Consider the following 23,259-nt stretch of genomic DNA (forward strand, 5'->3'; position numbering starts at 1 on the left):
AGTGTCACAGGCTAATCTAAACATAGACATAAGTGAATCTTGACTTAACAAAAGACCACAGTAACATGATAGCCAAACAAGAAGCCATCCAAAATGTTTAATGAATTCATGATTTTTGGTTTCAGATACATATTGGGTGAATTCAGATTTTACAAAGTTTATCAATGAATTAGTTAAAACATATGGACAAGAACAAAATCGGAGTATCAACAACAATTAATAATGTCTGCAATCTAGTTTAATCTGAGGCCTCTTTAGTTTGATTTTGATTTCCATCTGTGGGTTAGGAACAGTCAGCAGCTTTACTTTCTGCTCTGTTTGACCAGTTGTTCCACCTCCTTCATGAAGCGCAGGCAGAGCTCCTCCTGCCACGGCAGGGCCACACACTGCACCGCCACCGGCAGACCCTCGCCTCCAGTCACTGCCTGGAAATAAAACACAGGCTCCCATCAGTCAGTGTCTGGCAATCTTCCTCCACCTACCAACAAACTGTGGAACGAGAGGCACTGAAGTTGGCCTGATAAGTTTGGACTTGTTGGGGGCAAAACATTAGGAACACTTCTGAATGCGATACGGTCCAGTACACCAATACCACTGCCTAGTAGGAACAATTATAAGCATTAAACAGAATTACCACCAGACAGCATCAACAAAAACTTTGTGAAAGAAGAATCTTTGGCAGTGCAGTTATATTGAATTGTATGAAGTTTCCTGGATGTAGCTAATGAACTGATCAGACAGAGTATGTTATCGGACACTCTTGTTTTTCTTCAGGACCCCTGTATTCAATGAGGAAACCCACCCTGGTAGGTGTTACTTACTTCTTTGAAGAACTTGTCATACTCATCCTGATAAATGCCCTCATAATGCTTGAGCTCCTCCTCATCCTCTTTTGTCACCGTGGTAACAGGAACTACTCCAGCAGGAAAGTTGAGGAGATTGTAGAGCATTGTGTAAGTTAGAATAGCTGAAATGACAGAAGATGCAAATAGATCCATTGTGTCACACCAGGCTGTTCTTCAATAAAATCGCTGTTCTCATCAATATTTTGTCAGAATTAGCTTACTGGTATTTTTGCCACAGTACAATAAGTTGTAGGCTGGTGCGATCACAGGGCACAGCAGCACATCTATGTCGCATTTCCTCCAATGTGCAATTGTTTCTTTAATGTAGTCCTACAGAGAACAGTGGAATTTAGTCTCCCCTTAATGCTTTTATACATATGCAAGCATCAGTAATTAACAGCTAACTGCACCTCAACAGCAGCATGCTGCTCCCACAGCTTTGGAATAGATCTAAAAACAAGGCAGAGAAAGAATCAGTAAGTTTTGGCATCTTGCTAGTCATGTGTAATATATGAAAATGTAACAAGTCATGAAGTATAAATGGCCAACTTCAAAAATATTTTCTTACCCAACTCCACAGAGAGCTCTCACGCCGAGAGAAGTACGAGGTTGCTGCACAAGTACGGCACCACCATGTTATAAATAATTCTGACACAGAAACTGCTTTATCAAACAACTGCCAAAGTCATTTTCAAACCAAAGTCAGACTCAAGAAGTGCATTTCCTTTGTATTTACCCATACTCATAGTAGGTTACAGATAGAGGGAACTCACCCAGGGCTTGAGGAGGAATGAGAGGATTCTCTTCAACCAGACAGGGAGAGTGCAGGGAAAAATCTGGTGTTTAAGAGTAGGATCTATAGGGCTCCCTGCCCTAAAACACAAAACAGAATTATACATTCAGATGCACTGTTCTAAAGATTATTGTAATAATTTCAGAAAAACAACATAAGTCTCCAAAAATTACACAAGCTAATAGTGAAACTCTGACAGGCTGCACTAGGGCACATTATTAACGTGTTTATAATGACACTGGTAGCATGTTGATGTTTAGCAGGTATTTGTAACATGTTCGCTATTTTGCTAGTCAGCCTCGAACCAATGATACAGAAAGATTTCCAGATATTTAGTCATAAACTAAAAACACTATCTGGCACCGTGTGAAAACTGGATAGCTGAAGTGATTCAGATGAATTCAAGAAGTTGACATGCTCCACCACATCCAAAGAAGAGCCACCTCATAGTTTACATATTTCAGCGTGGACCACAGATGCTGAATCACTGACAGAACAACACTGTAGAAATTTCTGGATTATCCATCACATTCAATTGATCAATTACAGCATATCAGCTTGAGTCACTAGACCTCACTGAAAAGCCAATCAATAGTATTAATCTGACACTAGTTCTGAACAAACACCAGATGATCAGTCACTGACATATTAAGAGTTACTCACAGGTTTTGTATCAGGGTGGCATTTCCGTCTGCAAATACGCCTTTTACAATGAGTTCATAGAGAGCTTCTTTTATCCTCAGAGGTTGATAAGGCACAAACTAAAGAGACAAATGAACACAAACAAAATATGGTTCATGTCACATCTTCCATGTAACTGTGATCATATCGTGTATGTGTGTTGTGGTGCCTTACAGTGTGACCTGCTTGCTCCAGCAGAGCTTTGACTTCTCTGACACTACGGACCATGCTTGGAGATGGCTGCTGGAAGCCATCGTTTTCTAGGTAACCAATCCTCAGTGGTTTAGTGCTCTGGTAAATCTAAAGACAAGACAGTCTCCCTCTGTAAGACAGCTGAATGGAAATGCACATAAGCAGGTTCTGTTTTGGTATATAACTAACAGATGTTTGTTGACAGAAGGTTGGGATCTTCTTATTTCAAGAGTTCAGTTGAGCTAAAATTAAGAAAAGGGTCAATTTTCCATACGAGCTTCAACAGGCAATAACCTTTTAATCACAATGATAGATCAGTACAAACATGGATAATAGTTTTCCATCTCATCACAGTTCAGTACATTCTCCCTGGTCAATCGGGCAAACAACTGGCAGCACATAGACCTATGGGGAGCTAGCTTTTAAATGATTTACCAGACAATATTTTAAATCACAACTAAATAACCAATCTTGCTATGCTGGTACAGGGACAGGCGTAAACTAACCATGACATCAACCGTTGGTTTCAACGCCGAGAAAATGAAGCCCGATTTTGCTACTTCCTGGTCGCCATTTTGGATTTTTTGGAGCCAGTGACGTAAAAAGCGTCATCAAACAGGCTGGACCGGAGAGCAACTCGGGGCAGGACCAGTCAATGGGACTGTCAATCAAGTATAGCCACGCCCCCTGGCTCCGCCAACTTTAATGATTTATTTCAAATTCAGCATTGATTTATTTTAAGATCGGCCACCTGATCTCTCATTTTGACCATGAAGACTAACGGGGAAAAAATCCTGAGCTGTAGAACATCAGTCTATCAAATTTTATTTTTTCCAAAAATGAATTGGGGTCTATGGAGAAAAAGCTTTTTGGAGCCAACCCTAGCGGATGGCGTGATATTGCAAGTTTTTGACACTTCCGGGTGGGTTTCAATTTTGGAGCCAGATGCTACGTCCACTGTCTATGTACAGGGAGTGACCACAGATTTTATAGCGACCGAAAGAGATGCTTCTGTTCTGTAACATTTTTTTGACCTCTTTGCAGCCATACAGCACACATACATGTGAGGCCTCATGCTAAGTCAGGCTGAAGATGAACACTGAAGTTGGCAAATAAGGTTTGTATCAATGTCACTGGTCCCAGTATCTCCTAAAATGTTTGCCTGGTCACAGATCAGAGTTGGGAACAAGGGGCATTGTGATTTTGAAACTGGGAATGGCTTTCCCTAATTTACAGCCATAGTTGGAATTTACAACTGTGGCTGTAAATTGGGTGAAAGCCATTCCCAGTTTCAAAATCACAATGCCCCACGTCCCAACAACGAATTATTGCACTTGCAGTAATAAGCTAACCTATGCCAAAGACACTTGTTCACCTTCTTGCAATCAGATGAGGATTGACACCACATTCAAGTGGTAAAACTGTAGCTGAAACTAGCAGCCTGTTAGCTTAACTTTAGACAGACGGACACAGCTAGCCTGGCTTCTTGAATAGCAAACAAAACCACCTACCAGCATATCTAAACCAAACTGATAACACATTTAGTCTTGTTTGTTTAATCTTTGCTATTCTACATTTACCAAACTAACTCTTTTCACATAACTCCATTTAAAAACAGCAAAGACTCATTTTTACACTTCAGTCTTTGAAGGTCAGTAACAAATTTTAAAAAATTAAGTGTGAGATGTGAATCCCACAGTAGAAGACACACCTGCATATTGAAAGGTAACGGTGGAACAGTGGGGTCCAAGGAAAACATGTGATCACAGAGCAACGCCTGCATACACAGAACAATACTATCCACATCCCGTGCCATAGGTCCAGGAGTTGACGACACTAAAAAACACAAATCGGTGAACAAAATGTTCCACACCAAAGTGGCAATTGCATATTATGATGGAATTCTGCATTGACATTTGGAAACATCTCCATCTTCATACCTGACTTTTGCCCTCGATAAAATGGACGGAAACCCTGTAAACTGATGGTCAGACAAAGAAATACAAGATGTAAACAAACTAGGATGAAGGCAAAGCATATGACTGTATACAGACACAAAACACCCTTTAACATTCGTGGTTTTACAATGACTCATCCATTTGCTCACACACAAATGACAAATGGTGCCATATATGCCAATTTATACAGAATGTCTGTGAATTACACAAATTTTCACTCATTTAAATTGCTCATGGATGTATACACAAAATGATACAGCTCACAAAGAAATCAATATAAGCATTTGTGTGGTAAAAGTTCAGTCTGTTGGTCTGCTACAGCCATCAGCACATTGTTCTGTACTTTAGCCCATATCACAGTCTTCAGGGCATCAGATGTGGAACCTGCAAACATTGCCATGGGGTTTATTCTCCCTTTTGAAGGGTGCTGTTCCTCTAGTGCAGATTTAAAATATTCCTTTAAATCACAAACTCCAGGCGGTGTCTCACACACACAGACTGAGCAGCGTGCTAATTCTCTGCTTTTTGCAGCTGCAATAACAGCTACAGATTTACCTTAGACGACCCGCTGTTGGCTTAAAAGCACAGATCCCACAGAATGAAGCAGGAATACGAAGGCTGCCTCCTATGTCAGTGCCTATTCCAAGTAGGGAGCCTCCGCCCCCAATGAGAGCCCCCTCCCCACCAGATGAACCTCCAGAGGTCTTCTGGAGGTTGTGGGGGTTCACTGTCTGCCCGTACATAGGGTTACTGCAGTCATACCTGGAGATGAGGAAAGAACAACAACAAATAAGTAATGAGAACCACAGCGTTCTCATATGTAAAAGTTCTACTGTAAAGTAACATCTGTGTAGGTTCTCAGTCATCCAGATCATGGTAATCCTTAGTGCTTCAGTAGAAGACAAAAATGTAAGAGACAGTCCTTTAATGACAGCAGTGTTCACATTCTGGACACAGAACATAGATGCTATCAGAGAGTTAAGGATGTCATTGATGTTAAACTGGAACAGGTATCTCTAAACAGAGGAGGTAGGTGTGCAACATCACTTATCAGGGATTTACAATACAGTCTGGAGATCCCTCCCCAGTTTCACCAATAAGAACACACTGAAAACTGAAACATCTTCAGGAACCAAAAAGAGAACTCCACTTGCCCTCTACTGAGACACATAGGACTGGATTTTGTAGCGTCATGTAATTGCATGAGTTCTGTGCAGTGTGTGAAAACAAAGCTAAATTTGTAAAATGAGAAGTGATGAATGATTTACGATAGAAGGCCTTGGGGTATGTTGGTTTTCACAAAGGGAATAGCTCCTTGTTTCTTCAGAACTTGAACAAGCACAGCATCCTCCTGGACAGGCTTTTCCAGATATAAGAGTACACCACAGCTTGAGTCATGACCCTTGAATTTTACAAAGAAAACAGGCAGAGAGCTTTGTGTTAGATAAAGGCACATTAAAGATGGAAACCTGAGCAATGTCATCAAGATGTAATGGATCATAAAAGCTCATATACATTTAGAAAGACTCTCAAATACCTTATAGCCACAGTTATCCTTAATGCTAACTGGAACTCCATACAAAAGACCTTCCTTGTTGGAGCCGACAGTTTCCAGCTGGTCAAAACTCTCCAGCAAAATTTCAGCGCAGCAGTTCAGCTTTTTGTGGACAGCCAGAGTCTGTTGAAAAGTAATTATATTAAAAAAAACAAAACAGGACAGCAGGGTAGTATTTCCAGCTTTTCTCTCAAAGGCTCGTTTCAAAAATCATTTTGCAGATCTTGAAAAACTCATTGGAGATTTAAAAATATGGACTTGGTGCAATGGAAGAAGTTTTGCTGAATTACTCTGAATGAAGGACTGTGTGCTCTGATTTTGTTGTAATTAGATCTATGCAGGAGTTTCTACATGTTTGGCATATTAGATACTGAACCTTTTCCATGAAAGCGTTTAATGCTTCCTCAGGGTTCAGGGATCCTTCATGCAGTTCCTTTGTCAACTCAGACAGGGACAGCTTCAGGATGGGAGTCAAGTCAGCCGTTGGATGCTGAAAGAGCAGTGACATTGAAGTACATGAAGAATTATTAAATGACACATGAAAATGATAAATATGGGGATGCAACAAGAACACTGATATCACTCTATATTTTTATGTATGATGCTTTTATTCAAAGCGATGTACATCTGAGAGTAGATACAACACATGCAAAGATCTAGTCAGGAGAAAACAACCTGGAGAAGTGCCATAAAGTTCGAGTGTAATAATAGGACCTTGGTGCCCACAGACTGTGCAGGAGGTAACAGGAATTTATTTATTTGTTTTGCTTTTTGCAAGAGCTGCACAGTGGATCAGTGGTTAGCACTGTTGCCTTGCAGCTCGAAGATCCTCGGTTTATGTCCTGACCTGGGCCTGGGATCTTTCTGCATGCTGTAATGATTGCCTCTCTGAGTACTGTATCTTTAAGTGCTTTTGGTTACTATGGTGACGCACACAGACGGCGTAAGGACGTAACCTGGACTTTTTCGCGGCAACACAGGAGATGCTCCCGGTATCGACATGCTGCTGTTGTTTGTAGCTTGGAACTCTTTAATGTTTTTATTTATTTCACCTTCACTAAAGTGTGCTTATATGACTATGCAGAATGTCTGAGCTGCCATGCAAACATTAAACGTGCAGAGTGACAGTAACAACCTGTTTTGAGTCATGTTTTCAACCCCTCTGAACCGTGGAGATCACCCTGATCACTACAAGAGCATTTCTCCAGATATCCCGGCTTTCCCCCGCAGTCCAAAAACATGCTGAGGTTAACTGCTAACTCTAAACTGTCCGTAGGTGTGAATGTGTGATTGTGTGTCTCTCTGTTTAGCCCTGTGTCCCCTGTCTTCGCCCTAAGTCAGCTGGGACAGACTCCAGCCCCCCACGACTCCAATGAGATGAAGTGGTGTATAGATGATGGATGGATGCCCTTTGCAGTCTGCCAAGTGCAAAGGTGTTCAGTGAAGAGCTGGGTCTTTAGTTTTTTCTTAAAGACTGAGAGGGACTCTGCAATCAAACCGAGTTTGGTAGCTCATCCCACCACCAGGGAATCACAGAGGAGAAGGGTCGAACAATCGATCCTGGGCCATGTTGTAGTGGTTTTATCAGGCGCGTTTTAGTGGCTGAGCGTAGAGAGCCAGAGATAGTGTACAGACCTGAATGAGAGAGTTCATGTAAGAGGGAGCTGTTTTCATTTGAATTTTATGCAGGCAGCAACTTGAAGCCAGTGAAGCGATCTGAACAGCGGGACGGCAGAATATGAGCAGATCTGGATGTTAGAGGGCAGAGATTGATCAGAGAAGAGGCTAGTGAGGAAAACTGACTGTCTGTGGTGTTGTCAACCGGGAGTGAGGAGAATTTGTCATGATCAGGCATGGAGGCTAAGACTTCATTAAAAAAGTGTGAGGGACCTCATTCCTTTCAGTGGAAGGAGACCATTTGTGCAACATCAGGAGAGACTTCAGAAGAGACTTACAGTAATGAGACAGTGAATTGTATCAAAAAGTGGTCTGACAGATGAAGTGGAGTGATAGTCTGATTTGCTGGGGAGCAATTTTGACAGAAAATTAAGCCTGTGTCCTGCTTAGTGTGTGTGAGGGGTGGAGAACTGCTTGAGGTCGAATGATACCATAAGTGACAGAAAGTCAGTTCCTTGGGCTTTGTCTGTGTGAATATTCATGTCTCTCATGACAACAGGTGGCGTGTCATAATACTGAATGGCCGAGAGTAACATGTCCAGTTCAGCTAGAAAGTTACCCAGTTGATGCCTTGGAGGGCAGTATATGGCAACAACAAATAGCTTATATAGGAATGCAATAGAGGTTGTTATATGGCGAAGAGAACTTAATGAACTTCTATTTTTTGGAAGTGATGACTCCTGTAACACCTCCCCGTCCGGCAGCATGGGTTTCATTTGGGACTAGTACCTGAATATCTGAAAAACTAACCAGTGTCTGGAATAATTCTGTTTCATTTACTGCTGACTGGCAATTCCAAAGGCCAAGGTTAAAGGAGATACCAGTAATGGAGGCTTTTGTGAGGGAGCAGAGCTTTACAGAGTAGCGTTTTCTGTAGCAGACGCATTTTTTCGAAAACCTTGGATAACAGGCTATGATACTGTAGCACATAGTGGGCGAGGCAGGTTACATGTGAAGCTAGTTGAGAAAGACTAACCGGTTGGTGTTCTTGTTTGACTAGGAATAAAATGCAGGTTTTTAACTAAATCCTATTTTACTTGCAGCTGCTCTAGTTTTACCGGAATCCTTTGTTTGTAAAACTTAAATGCCCTAGTGTTCTTTTAAATTTATTTGAATAACTTTGCCTTTAAATATGTTATTGTTATCCAGGTTTCTTATGTTTTTGCCATCATCATCTTTTTTTAACAACTCGCCTACACAGTAAACGAGGTTTACGAGTTTACATAAAGGTTAAGTGAATGATTGACTCCAGACAAGTTGAGCAAAAGTGTAGGCTATAGTTTGAAATGAAAAGTCACATAAGAAAGATTTTTGAGCTATTTTGTCATGTCTTGTTTTCAAAAGCTCTCGATTCTGTCTTCTTTTCTTTGCCCTGTTGTACTTTTGTAATTCATTTTTCTGCCTTATCTGATATCCAGCTGCTGTAAAATGTGAATTTCCATGATGAGGGATCAATAAAGTTTTTATCTTATCTGATTTTAAATAAAAAATCTCAACATCCTCCTATGAACTGGCCTGCATTCTCTAAAAAAAGATAAGGTGTTTTAAAGATAAAAAGCGAGATGAAATTTCCTCGGGCTTGTAAACCATTTATCTCCCACTTTTCTTTTATGGGAAATGGGATCACTCCCATTTTCTTATCAGTCTTCTAAATCTTTCTTCTTACAATCTATGATCTGGACAGCTCCTCATTTCATCCACATTTCTGTGTACTTTTTTCCCCTCTTAAGTCATTTAACTACTTCCTCTTTGCTTTAGACTATATTATCATTATTATTTGCTTATTTTATTTTTATTGTTAATGGTATTGCTATTATTTATTTTCTTCGCTATATTATTTTATTGTTAAAAAAACAACAATTATTACAGCTGCCAGGGGCTGAGGACGTTGTTTTGTTGGATTAAGGCAGAAATACAAGATTTAACTACTTCCTTTTTGCTTTAGTTTTAATTATCATTGTTATTTCTGCACACTTTTATTCTTATTGTCATTATCATTTCTATTATTATGCTTCTTTGCTACATTATTTCAGAGAAACAAAACACCCAATTACTACAAAAGATGATGTAAAAGATGTGTTGCCAAAAGATAAAATAAAAAACTGAAATAGTAAAATATTACAAAAACAATAAAAAATAATACTACTTAATATCACTTCTACGTCACAATGATTCTTTTTTTAACTGCATAATTGTGACCAAAGAAATGTTTTCAGTTAACTGTATTATCAGACCTGCCATTTAAGATTATACCAGAGCTGCAATAATTAATCAATCATCTCTACTGGGTTGGGCAATTTTATAAAAGGAAAAAGAAAAACTATCCAGCTAAATCCAGCTTATTAAATTAGAAAATTTTTATAGTTTCTCTAATTTTCAGTGATAGTAAACCGAATTATCTTTGGGCTGTGGACAAAACAAGACATTTGAGGATGTCATACTGTGTTTTGAGTGATATTTATCACAATTTTTCTGAGAATGTACAAACCAAAGAACTAAGTGAATTATCCAGAAAATAATCGACAACAGAAATAGTCCTCAATTATTATTATTGGCAATATCATAGTGTAGTTTCTGATGTTTCGGCTGTTTGTGTTTGGGGTGTAATATCTTTGTTCAGGCTCTACTTGCTATGATTAATGGATTTGTTTTATAGATAAAACAAAACAATTCAATCTTTTGTCCTACAGGCTATATCTTTAAAATGTGACTCCTGAATGAAATCAACTCATTTTGATGCATTAATCATCTTTCTGTCACAATATAGTTGAAGCAGTCTACATGCACAGCTGCACACCAACCCACCACAGCAACAATATCATCAAGTTTGCTGGTGACACTACTTTAGTGAGGCTCATCTCTTGCAGGGATGAGGTACAGCAGCTGACAGGGTAGTGCAGAGAGACAGAATAACCTGTTCCTCAACGCTTCAAAGACCAAGGAGGTGATTATAGACAACAGGAAAAAGAAAATGGACATTGTACCATTAAGGATCAGCAGGGAGTGGGTGGAAAGGGTGGAGGACTTTCGTTTTCTGGGAGTTCACATTGAGGAGACCTGGGGTGTGAACACACCTGAGGGTGTTCAGGGGGAACAACATCTGTCAGGAAACTGCTGGTGTCTTTTTATCTGGGTTCAATTGAGAGCATTTTGACACACTGTAGTATATGCGTGTGGTACATCAGCTGCACAGTTCTCAGAGGAAACTCTTCAGGGGGTCTTAAACACAGCACAAAAGATCATTAGATGTCCCCTGCTCACACTAGAAGACCTACACTGTATCTGCTGTCTTTAAAAAACAACAACACAGAACATCATAAAAGACACTTTCCCCTGTCACTCCCTGTTTGAACCTTTGCCATCAGGTAGACAGTCCAGGTCTATCAAAGCATGGACAAACAAACTCAAAAACCCAACAGCAATAACCACTCTCAGCTCTGTTAAACTGTGGAATAAGTGCAATAATGAGCCTGTGTAACAGGAAGTGAATATGTCCACTTGTGTGTGTGAGGTTTGATGTTTTCATTAATTTATTGTAGTGCTTTATTATTTATTTAAGCTATTTTTATATACTGTTTTCATATTAGGCTACTTTGTGAATGATGCAGTGACTGGATTGCATTTTTAATTTCGCTGTACTAATAAAGTTCTATTCTCAAATAATACCAAATGTCACTTTATGGCACAACACCTGTTAACGACGGAACAGTATGTGTTTACCGACTGCTTGTACCGGAGCACTGCCTCTTCTGCCCGCCGCAGGCTCTCGGTTCTCCGGTTTCTGGCTCTCCGGATCTTCTCCTTCGCCTCCCGGTGGTTGCTAACCGTCCGCATCAGCACCAGCAGAGCTCCAACACCGGCGACGACAGTCGGCAGAGCTGCCGTCCAGCTGTCAAGCTTCGCCTCCCGGAGAAACCGTTTAACGTCCTCCATGGTTCTTCTTTAACGTCAGCTAACGGAGGCTAACACAGACTTTGTGGCTGCCGTTGAACTGCTAACTACTTAAACAAGCGGTCGGCTGTCATTAGCCGTGTGCTAATCAAACTCAGGACGTCTTGCCATTTTTCTGGTCGTCCGCAGATGTTTGAAATAATCCGGGGTTCAGATCAACTGGTGACACCGGATTTGCCGGGACAGGCGTTTCCTGGGCGGGGCTTTCAGGTCACATCACCACCAACCAGGAAATCAAAAATGTGATTGCTTCATCAATGTAGTGATGGGATTTTCTGTTGCTTGAATGGATTTATTACCAAAAATAATGTAAAATTACATGTAAAATGAATTACTAATTTACAGACCATACATTATATCAAATGTTTATTTTTTTTTTGGCTTATTGTACTCAGGATGGGCTGCACAGTGTCGTAGTGGTTAGCACTTTCGCCTTGCAGCAAGGAGATCCCCGGTTCAAATCCCGGCCTGGGCCTGGGATCTTTCTTCATGGAGTTTGCATGTTCTCCCTGTGCATGTGTGGGTTTTCTCCGGGTACTCCGGCTTCCTCCCACAGTCCAAAAATATGCTGAGGTTAATTGGTTACTCTAAATTGCCCGTAGGTGTGAATGTGAGTGTGATTGTTTGTCTGTAAATGTAGCCCTGTGACAGACTTGTGACCTGTCCAGGGTGTCCCCTGCCTTCGCCCGAGTCAGCTGGGATAGGCTCCAGCACCCCCCGCGACCCTAGTGAGGATAAAGCGGTGTATAGAGAATGGATGGATGGATGTAACAGAATGATACAAAAAAATATTTTAAAGTAGAAAAACAAATACCCATCTGAATTTGACAAAAACATACACCCTCTGATTGTATAATATTTATAAACTTTTAACTAATTACAGCATAGAGAAGCTTAGAAAATCATTCTTAATCAATCATAGCCTCGTGCACAAACTGTCTCAAGAAGGTTCACTTGCTTGCCTTTTTTCTTCCAGCTGCACTGATGGATGTACACTTTTAATGTACTTCTACAGGCTATTTGTAGAGCCCGCTTGGTATGATATATTAGCTTTGCAGACTCCACACTGCCTTTGTATTTTCGGTCTAATTGAAATGCGTCCAGATTTTACTTCGCTTTCTGTGGGCACCTATATTCTAACCTTTCCAGCGTGTTGTCTCTGTAGCGGTGAGAAAATGTATTAAAGCAAAGGCCCGGAATGTCATAATGTCTGACTTGAGTTAGTGTGATATATGATGATGCAGCCTAGTAATTGTATCTACATGTGATCAATAATTGACTGTCAATTTAAATATGAACAAATAAATATATAAATAATCTGTATATTCGAAAACATTTTGATGAATTATTGTCACTTAACATTTAAGTATACACTACAGATATATAATGCTCTAGGTATGTATAATGTTCTTCTCTCATTAAGTAATTTAGAAATATATTTAGATTTTTTTCTTTTTTAAAAAATCACCTCAGGCCCCAGGTTCAACACGCCCAGGACCCCCTTCAGTTCGTGTACCAGTGAAAGGTGGGGATGGAGGACACCATCCTGTACCTGCCACACAAAGCTCACTCTCACTTGGACAGAGGGAGTGGCGATGTGAGGATGATGTTGTTCGACTTCACCAGCGCCTATAACGCCATCCAGCCCATCCTTCCGAGAGACAAGCTGAGCAGCATGGGAGTGGACCCACACCTGGTTTCACTGAGAGACCGCAGTTCGTCAGACTGGCCGACTGCACATCAGACACTGCATTAAGCAGCATGGCGCACTGTACTGTCCCCTGTTCTGTTCATGTTCCACACATCTGACTTCCAGTATGAATCTGAGCTCTGCCACATGCAGAAGCACTCGGACGATACTGTGATTGTTGAATGCATTGAGGATGGACAGGAGGGGGAGTACAGGGGCCTGGTGGAGGACTTTGTGGGATGGTACAGCTCAAACCACCTGCAGCTGAACACCTCCAAGACCAAGGAGATGGTGGTGGATTTCAGGAGGAATAGATCCAATCTTCAGCCCGTTTCCATCGGGGGCACAGACGTGAAGGTGGTCAGGACCTATAACTACCTGGAACTGCAACTGGAGAATAAATGGACTGGTCAGATAACACAGACAGCATCAGAGTTGTTTTATCGTCAGAGTCATATGTACTTCCTGAGGAAACTGGGGTTCTTTAACATATGTGAGAAATGGCTGCTGATGTTTTACCAGTCTGTCGTGTCTAGTGTTCTTTTTTATGCTGTAGTTTGTTGGGGAGGGAGCATTAAAAAGAGGGACGCTGCATGACTGGACAGACTGGTGAGGAGAGCTGGTTCAGTGGTGACCACCGAGCTGAACTCCCTGGTTTCAGTAGCAGTGAGAAGGACCCTGGAGAAGATTCTGGACAACACCCAGCACCTTCTGCACAGGACTGTGGTCAGGCAGAGGAGTGGGTTCAGCTCCAGGTTGCTGTCTGTGACCTGCTCCACAAGCAGACTCAGGAACCCTTGTGTCCCCCTGGCCATCAGACTGTACAACTCATCTCTCAAGGGGGTCACAGTCAGGATCACAATAGGACTGATCCAATGTGATTATGTAGTTTACTACAACTTTTTTTAAAAAAAAGATTTCCTACTGAACTCTTTAAATCACTATGCCTTGCAATGTGGAAATACTGTACAGCGGTGGAAAAAAGTTTTCAGACACCCTTTAAATTTTACACAATCTGAAATATTATCATGAAATACTTGTGGAAGAATCTTTTTTCTGTTTCAAAAGGTGTGGCTGCATTAGACAGACACAAACTAATACAAATGATATTTTTTGTTTGTTGTTCACACGAAAAACTAACAAAATTAAATTCCAAGCTGTTAGTTCGTCTGTATTTCTGCAGAATGTATCCAACTGTTGAAGGACTGGATCTGCACTTACTGGCTATCTGGCAGCAGTTGTACCCATTCATCCATCCATCCATCCATTCTCTATAAACCGCTTTATCCTCACTAGGGTCGCAGGGGGTGCTGGAGCCTATCAAGCTGACTCAGGCGAAGGCAGGGGACACCCTGGACAGGTCGCCAGTCTGTCACAGGACTACATATATAGACACACAATCACACTCACATTCACACCTACGGACAATTTAGAGTAACCAATTAACCTCAGCATATTTTTGGACTGTGGGAGGAAGCCGGAGCACCCAGAGAAAACCCACGCATGCACAGGGAGAACATGTAAACTCCATGCAGAAAGATCCCAGGCCCACCCTGGGATTCGAACTGGGGATCTTCTTGCTGCAAGGCGAAAGTGCTAACCACTACGACACTGCGCAGCCCTTAATAAAGCTAGACACTTAAAAAAAAAAAAGAATAGCAGATCAGACCCATACATTTCTGGAGCCTAAAACACTGAGGAGAATTGCAGGGAGAAAGATGATACAAGTTTGTAACATGCAATAACAAATTCAGCTGCAGGAGGGACATGGCAAGGACTGACTTTGTGCGGTCCTATTCAGACATGGCTGCTCTCATAGACTTTGAAAAAAAACAAAAAACTTTTATTTAAATGTTTTAATTTTGATTTTGGAGTGCCTTTTTTGGAAAGCTCATTTTCTGGGGGCTTTCATCAACAGCTCTGTTTTTTTCACTTTTGTCATTGGCTCTTTTTATATTTACAATGTGCCAAGTGTACAGGAATAATTTTGTGCACTGATGGGGATTATTTGCTAAACCAATTCTAAAATGCCTGTCCGGATTGAGGTTGTTTTAGTTCTGAAACACTTTTAAAATCAAAACATTTAAGTGTGGACTTGGCCTATAAGAAAAAGTTAATAGTTCTACTGATAATCTTCAGGACATGACTTAAAACACAGTTGAATACCTGCGTATAAAATGCTATATTTACAAGGTTAAGAGCGCCATGCTTTGACGAGGTCAGCTAAAGCAATACAAGTACATTTCCACACGGTTGCGTAATTGCAGGGTTTGCAGAGATCCTTTTTTTTTAAGGTCAGCGACAATACTATCTATAATTGCTGCCAAGAGATTGTCCTTGTGTCTTTGCTGCTGTTACTGTGTAACTACAGCACAATCCTGCCAGTCGGCTACTTTTAAACTTGGACACTGAAACATTTTTCAGTGTTTAACCCTGTCGGTCTCATTTACATCGGGTAAGTTAAAAGCTGTCTATGAGAATTCCTGATGATCATCAATCACTAAAAGCATCCATCAACCACTATCGAAACACCCCTCATCCTTCATCGTAAACATACAACGCAAATTCTTTTCAGTGATCAGATAAGTGATCGAAATGGATTAAACCGTCAATTATCAGACATTATAAACAGCTTATTTCCACTGCAGGGATTCTGTGGCGACATAGGCGTTTGTTTGTGGTTGAACATTGATGAAGTTAATCTGCGATTGCTATGTGTTTGATAAAGTTGGCTGTTTCAGGTCACCGAGTTTCTTACAGAAGTAGCACATTATGAGGCGTATGTTATCTCTGTGCGAGTGATGTTATCTGGGGTTATTTGGCTGAGTTGCAGCTGGGCAGTTTTAACTATGCCTGTCTTTGTTCACTGTCTTTCACTCTGATCCACACATTGTTGTTTTGCATCCTAAGAGTCTTAAGTCGGCCGGAACAAAGTGAATGGAGAAAAGTGAAAATCCTCAGCTATAAAACGCTTTTTACATTTCTATTAATAAAATTGTCAGTGATCTTCATGTCAGTGGTTCAGGTCAATAACCCCGCTAAAACATCACTGGAACGAGGCCTGAGGTGAACACAAGTTGCCACTGACAGTTGTAGCAGGGAGAAGTCTTTTTGTTTTCAGTATTTCAAAGTCAGTTTTCCCTTAAAGAATGCCCAAATTCCAACATGAATAATATCCTCATTTCACTTGGATGTGTAGAGAAGATAGCCGGAAACATTTTCAGTTGCTCCATGATGTGTCAGCCTTATTTACTATCTCACATGCTTTGGCTATGGATTCCACGGTCAGAAAATTGTCTGCTTATTATGGCAAACGTTTGGATTTTGGTCAGATCTTAATGCAAGCGGTGTGGATAAATTTATTCCGCGATGTATTTATTACAAGACTAATAATGATACAGTAACTCGTAGTTACAAGATAATGTACGATAAGTTAAGCAAATATAACAGCCAAGGGTAAAAATCGAGTCTTTATTTGCAGCCCACAATGTAACTAACTGTGTGTGTGCATGGGGGAAAAAAGTGTTACAGACCATGCCCGGAAATCATCAAAGTTTTTAGGATTTCTTCAGTATCAAAATCATTCACTGAGTAGTCAATACATCTGGTACATCAGAAAAAGGAATTATTAATAGCTAACTTGGTGTAACAGAGCAAAGTACACTCATCACAAAGTATGCTGTGGCCTGGCCAAGTTTATACCTGTTGACATTAAAAAATTAAGCACGGTAAACTGTTAACTGTTAGGTTATTTGGGTTGTTTCTTCTTTTTTTTTTTTACAGAGATATTCTCAGCAAGCAAATGATTATAAAAGAACATAACTAGAATGGTCTTAAGTTAACTAAAATTGAAAAAAAGTTCAAATCAAAGGAAAAACTGAACTGCACACAAAGGTAAAATTATGCTGTAAAGCAAATCATTATCAAAGAAGATCAACATTGGCTGTTGTTCATTTCAGTTGTTACTGTGTAACCGATTTCAGTACAATATTTATTTATATTACCTTTGTACTCTGTTTAATTTAAGATTGGCTTGATATGCGCTCCAGAAATAAGCCATTACATCTGCATAATATCTCATCGTATTTTTCCACTGAAGTGTGTTTTGATTTCATTGATTTGTGCTTAAATTAAGGTAAAATTAATTTGATTGACGCATCGCATGCTACATAGGATGTATTTTAGTCTGGAAGGGTATATTCTAGGCTAGTCTGTTTCAGTTCCCAGAGTAGAAAGTGGCCCAGGCTAGTTTATATCCCAGGTATACTTTGGCTGGGGGTTTATTCTGGCTTCTTACACACAGATCAATTCAATTTTAATTTAAGCACAAATCAAAGGCAATAGAAAGACATATTATACAGAAATCTGTTATACAGAAACAATTGAAAGTAACACCAGCCATTGTGGATGTTCTATGCTAATGTGACTTACAGCATAAGATTTTCAATTCAGTTTATCCTTCAGATTGAACTTTTTCAATTGTAATTCGCTCAAAGACATTCTAGGTATGTCCGTTCATAATGATTCGCTCTTTTACTTAACAACTATGAGTTTAACATGCTAATTTTTTATGTGTCAACAGGTCTAAACTGGCCTAGTCCAGTTGATAAACAACTATACTTTGGCTGGGGGGTTAATCTGGTCTGTTGCATTTGCACCGTCTTCAAGATAATGGTTGTAGATTTTATTTGAAGTTTCAGAGTGGAAAACGTGACGCAGTGGGTGTGAATCTTCTTCTCCAGGAAACTTTGAGGATCAGACACTTCATTTGTAGGACTGGGGTGAATTTTTATGAACCAAATTGTGCCTTTTCTGCATCAATTTATGCTGGAAATGTCATTATACATGTAAAGGATATAACAAAATTCAGGTAACAAGTGAAAATGAAAAGATGATGGAAAGCTCTCAGGCATTCTTCATGGCTTTAAAGTGTTTATTCCTCTGTAGATCAGTCTTTCTAATTTAATATTTTCCCTGCTAATTCAACGCATATATAGGCACAATTAAGTCTCCTCTCCTCTTTTTTGCTATTTATCTGGGGACATAACTTCTGTAAAATGTCACCAGCAGGTAGCAACACTTGGGCCTTTTTTATCACCCCATCTTTGTGTTCTCGGTTCCCTCTTATCAACCAACAGTGAAGCATCTGTAAAAGAACACCTTTTCTGTGCATGCTACTCAGTTGCATTATAATTTATTCCGTAAATCCAACAAAATGTCCTATTTAAACATTAACTTCACCTCCAGGGACTAGATTTCACGAGGTAGACTGATTTACAAACTGGGTACTTAGTAACAAAGCAAACTGGTGACACAAGGTGAGGTTTTGAAGCCATCCACTTTAATGAAATGTTGACTACATTGTTAAATACTTCTTCACACGAGCAGATAAAGTGTACACTTTAAGTTACAACATACAGCAGATCCACATATGGATGTATTTAAAACCATGTTATTCTCGGCGCAATATTTAAAGAATGTCATCAGACAGTGGTCCAACAATCGGCAGTCTTTACTTGACAGAATGGAAGAGTTTGTGTGCCACCTAGAAAGAGGACACAACAGGAAATTCATCAATGTAAACAAACAACACACTATGTAAAGTCAAGAACCTCAAACTGTTTCACCAAGCAAACATATCTGAATATCACTGAAGTTACTGCTTGTAACCTGTAGCTTATGAACACATGTGCTTGCTGCCAGCCCACTAATCTTGCTTTGTAGTATAACCCTCATGAAACGCACAGACCAATGTGTTTATATGCTGTGACGTGGCTTAGATACCTGCAGAAAAATGTACTTATTGCTGCTGCCTGCAGCTGTTAAAATCCTACAAATCCACTAATTATTTCTATGCAAATATCTGGGTGTTTTCAGCAAAAGACGGATGTGGAAAATTCTCTAAAGGCCATGAAAAAAAAAAATAGAGAATGTACAGTTCAGCTTTGCATCACAAGACAACCATATGTCCGTATTCTATGTGACAATGACAAAATAACCAATCATGGGGTTTTTTTTCCTCTTTTTCGGGGGGAATTTTGACTCTTTCTGCTTGGTCAAACCGATAAATGTCACACTTACACAGTGGTCGCGAGCGTGCAGGAAGTCGAACAGCTCCTCGGTGCAATCCTCCATCGTTGACGACCGAGAGCCGACCCTGGTTTCACACTGCTCCAGACGCTCCATGGTGTGAACACAGTGCTCTGTTTCTGCACACTTCTGTCGCACAGTTTCAAGAGGATCCTGAAAAACAGAACACAGTATTTAGAACAACAACAGAAACACATGTTCACACTGGTGAGTTCAACAATGCCAAAAGACTCAGAAGACCACGGAAAACAAGTGTGGTGGACGACAGAAGAGCGCTTCCCCTGGTCACCTTCACAACAGTTGGCCAGATCAAGAACTCTCTCCAGGAGGTCGGCGTATCTGTGCCAAAGTCATCATCAAGAGAAGATTTCACCCGAGTGAATACGGATGTTCACCACAAGCTGCAAACCACTGGTGAGTTGTTTTAAGTTTATCACCTGATCTGAATTCAACTGAGCATGCATTTCACTTGCTGAACATTAAACTGAAGGGAAAAAATATTCCAAGATCCAGCAGAAAGTGAAAACAGCAGCAGTAGAGGCCTGGCAGAGCATCACCAGAGACCAAACCCAACGCCTGGTGATGTCTACAGGTTCCAGACTTCATTCACTGCAAAGGATCTTCAACCAAATATTAAAAGTGACACATTTATGATTATGTTAGTTTGTCTCACAACCACTCAGTAAGAAATGAGAATGCCTCCTGGGTGAGGTGTGAAATGTTTTCAAGAACCAAAAAGTCCAGTTAACTGTTATAAACACTGCCAGGCTGAGAAACTTTACATTCAAGTGATTTAGAAAAATTCATATTTTTACTACCTGTAGAATGGAATACTGTAATGCACTCCTTACTGGCCTCCTTAATAAGACCATTAGATATTTACAACCGATTAATAATGCTGGTAAGTAGTGATGATACGAGATGTGCCGAGGCTTCGAAGCGTGTGTCGAGTAATGGAGGGGGCGTTTCCATGTATTGAGGCTTGCTTCATTTAGTGTTGTACTGCGTGACTGCTTCAGGAACTGGTTCATGAGTTCGACGTTCAATTCAAAATATAAGGAGCAGCGAAACGCAATGGAATCCCCGTTCACATTTCTTGGATTTTTGCCTGCTGTATCTTTGTTTGCAATTGTTTTTTTTTCCATAGAAGAATGCCAAAACGAGAAGATTCTCCCCTTTCTGTGAACATTTTGACCTGATTTCTCCTAACAAAGTGGCAAATAACAAGTGAACTGTAAAATGAGTACCTGTAAAAACACCGCACATCCCTTGCTGATTTCTTTTTTTCTAGTTTTTTAAAAGATGAAGTGTGTGTTGTATTTCAAGGAGCTGGAGAAATATTGTCCAAAATAAAAGAAACCACCTAAATCCCAGCACTGTGAAAAAAATAATATTTTTTTGAATAAAAACAAATAAAATGCTGTCCCTACTTTAGTTTTCACTGGAACCACAAGCAAAACAAAAAGTAGCACAAGCACATTTTACTTATGTCGCCCTTATTACAATTAAAAGTATCAAAACACTTTACAGAAAACCAGAACCTGACCTCAATCAAGTAGTCAAACTACAAATCTCTCCCCAATTTGTTTCCACTTCCCCCTCTATCTCTGCTATCAGGAAAAAAAGACACTATATTAAGTATATCACTTGTTTATTGGCATTATCATTTAAAAACAATTCAAAGTTTCACATAGCAAAGCCAGTGTGTCATTGTAGGCACTCTGCCTGTTTTACTTTTATTTGCCCACTTGATGGCGCAGTAGAGCAAATGAAGCACCATGAAGCTTTGACCCATGAGTGAACCAATTGGATGGAAAGCCTCAATGCTTCATGAAGCTTCATCTCGCAACATCACTACTGGTAAGTCTCTGAGAGAGCTGCAGGATATGGCCAGTTAATGGTGTGCAGAGTTCAGACCAGTCAAGGTGAAATTGTGTCTTGGTTTTTTTTTCCTGCCCTCTGCAGGAAGCAGCTCTTCTTAAAACTTACATTTGCCCTACATGTGCCCATTTTTAAAAATAAACAGAAGATTGTTATTTAATCAATTTCTGCTAAATAGTCAGTGTTATTTTAAAGCCTGGTCTAAACTGATTGCACATTTGTTAAACTCGTCTGTCCTTTCATTCACTTAATTCTAATGTGTTTCTATTTTATTGTACACTCTATCTCTTACATGCCTTTATTTCCTGTTTTAGTCCATCAGTTGTGATTATTCCACAAATCTCTGTGCACTTCATTCAACTGGTCTGTACTGTTTAATATTCCTTTAATTATAATCACGTTTTCTTTTCTTTCATTCACTTACATTTGTCTGATAACCACTGTGAATAACCTCTGTGCATGATAAGGTGTTGCAATAAATAATTTGCTTGCTTGCTTACTGAAACAGTTATGGTTAGCATTATGTGGATGACTGAGGTTTTAAATCGACACCCATTCAAAAGATGATTACGACAGTAAGAGTGGTATGAACCAGGATAAACATGATTGCAGAAGTACAATGTAAAGCAGCTGAACAAAGCCACAAACACAGTCTTGAAAATGACTACAAAGTTGATAAACTGGACACCGAATTCATGAATGTATATGATAATTTAACAAGAGACACACAGACACCCACAATGAGGTTAAAGATTGGAGATGATAATGATGATGGAGAGGGACATAATGCTTCACATGTATTTATAGCTGAATTAGTACCAGAGGGAGGGGTGGCAGCACAGGAGGCCTGAAACAACCCCACATCTGGTCACCGTAGGTTATGCTAATATTCCTGCTTGGAAAGTGGAAATGCTCAGTAAACAATACAATGAAACCAGATACAAAGGGCACCCAGGTTTGTCCTTAAAAGTGTACCCTGACATTTTGTTGCACAATGTGGTTCTCAAGTAAACATACCACCATTTCTTCCTCTTCCTCCTCCTCTTCTTCCTCCTGAAACAGACACGAACAAATCAATCACATCATTCAGCCCCACTCATAAGACACTGATTAGCTTTTGGGCTAAGAATCCTCCTCAATCAACATGTTAATATTGCTACGTATTCAGTTTGGATTCTGCTGCGACTTTAAACTTAGCTTTAGCCTCTTTTTTGAACTGCGATGGGAATATTAACGCAGGCTAATGCTAATCTGAGCTAGGCGATGCTGTAGCTTAGCTAGCTAGTGTTAGCTTGCTAGCTAAAGTTACCAAACGTCATTAGAGTATCAGAGTTGGTTAAAATCTGTAAGAGCTACTAACATCATCGGGCTCTCCGTTCAGGATCATCTTCTCCTCGAAAACCATGATTTGGATGCTGTTGTCCTGAGCTGACCGGCTGTCAAATCTTGACTGTTGGAGGACACTGCAGGTCACCGGGCGCTGTGCTGCTTCTTCTTCGGCTTCTTTTGGTTTCAATCGGCGGTGGACAAACCAGCCTAAAGGCGCGTTATCGCCACCTACCGGACGGAGTGACAAAAACCTTCAAATCCACAAATTGTTAGAAAGCGGTATTTGGACGGGAAAAGACATTACAATTCCAAAGAGAAAAAACCTTTAAAACTATAGCAATCATATGCACAGAAATAACACCAATATTTTTAGTGAAATAAATCTTTTTTCTCTCGTTTGTTAGGAAGTATGACCTTGGTGAATAAACCTTTCAAACTAAAAGCACTTCCAAAGAAAATAATATTTTGAGTAAAATAACTTTTAACTCCATAACCTGTTCCTTGGAAAGTACTATTTGGGTGAAATGAACTTTTAAGACTGTAACATGTTAAATTTAAAGTAGCATTGTAGTGGGAAAAAAAGTAAACTATACAGACCTGCATAGAAAGTAATACTT

The 23,259-nt window shown here is 40.0% G+C and overlaps 2 protein-coding genes across 3 annotated transcripts; both read right to left on the minus strand.

Moving 5' to 3' along the window:
* Positions 1-73: 73 nt before the first annotated feature.
* On the minus strand, positions 74-11,890 carry LOC110957656 (fatty-acid amide hydrolase 1). 2 transcript variants are annotated; one of them, XM_051946992.1, is made up of 15 exons: positions 11,422-11,890; positions 6,401-6,514; positions 6,007-6,147; positions 5,738-5,871; positions 5,025-5,231; positions 4,452-4,492; positions 4,223-4,347; positions 2,494-2,619; positions 2,302-2,399; positions 1,619-1,718; positions 1,414-1,457; positions 1,256-1,295; positions 1,067-1,175; positions 822-967; positions 74-425 (listed from the first exon to the last, which is right to left on the minus strand). In XM_051946992.1, exons 1-15 carry the CDS (start codon positions 11,632-11,634, stop codon positions 303-305), a joined length of 1,761 nt encoding a protein of 586 aa, XP_051802952.1. In that variant the 5' UTR covers positions 11,635-11,890; the 3' UTR covers positions 74-302. The 2 variants fall into 2 exon arrangements, with proteins under 2 accessions (XP_051802952.1, XP_051802953.1); XM_051946993.1 differs by having other exon boundaries at positions 11,435-11,554.
* A 6,771-nt stretch (positions 11,891-18,661) lies between these two features.
* On the minus strand, positions 18,662-22,834 carry LOC110957674 (cytochrome b-c1 complex subunit 6, mitochondrial). Its single transcript, XM_022203822.2, has 4 exons — positions 22,674-22,834; positions 22,331-22,366; positions 19,424-19,585; positions 18,662-18,887 (listed from the first exon to the last, which is right to left on the minus strand). The coding sequence occupies exons 1-4, from the start codon at positions 22,716-22,718 to the stop codon at positions 18,855-18,857; spliced, it is 276 nt and encodes a 91-aa protein (XP_022059514.1). The 5' UTR covers positions 22,719-22,834; the 3' UTR covers positions 18,662-18,854.
* Between the last annotated feature and the right edge of the window lie 425 nt (positions 22,835-23,259).

The sequence above is a fragment of the Acanthochromis polyacanthus genome, chromosome 4 (genome assembly GCF_021347895.1).
Source record: "Acanthochromis polyacanthus isolate Apoly-LR-REF ecotype Palm Island chromosome 4, KAUST_Apoly_ChrSc, whole genome shotgun sequence".
NCBI classification, from domain to species: Eukaryota; Metazoa; Chordata; class Actinopteri; family Pomacentridae; genus Acanthochromis; species Acanthochromis polyacanthus.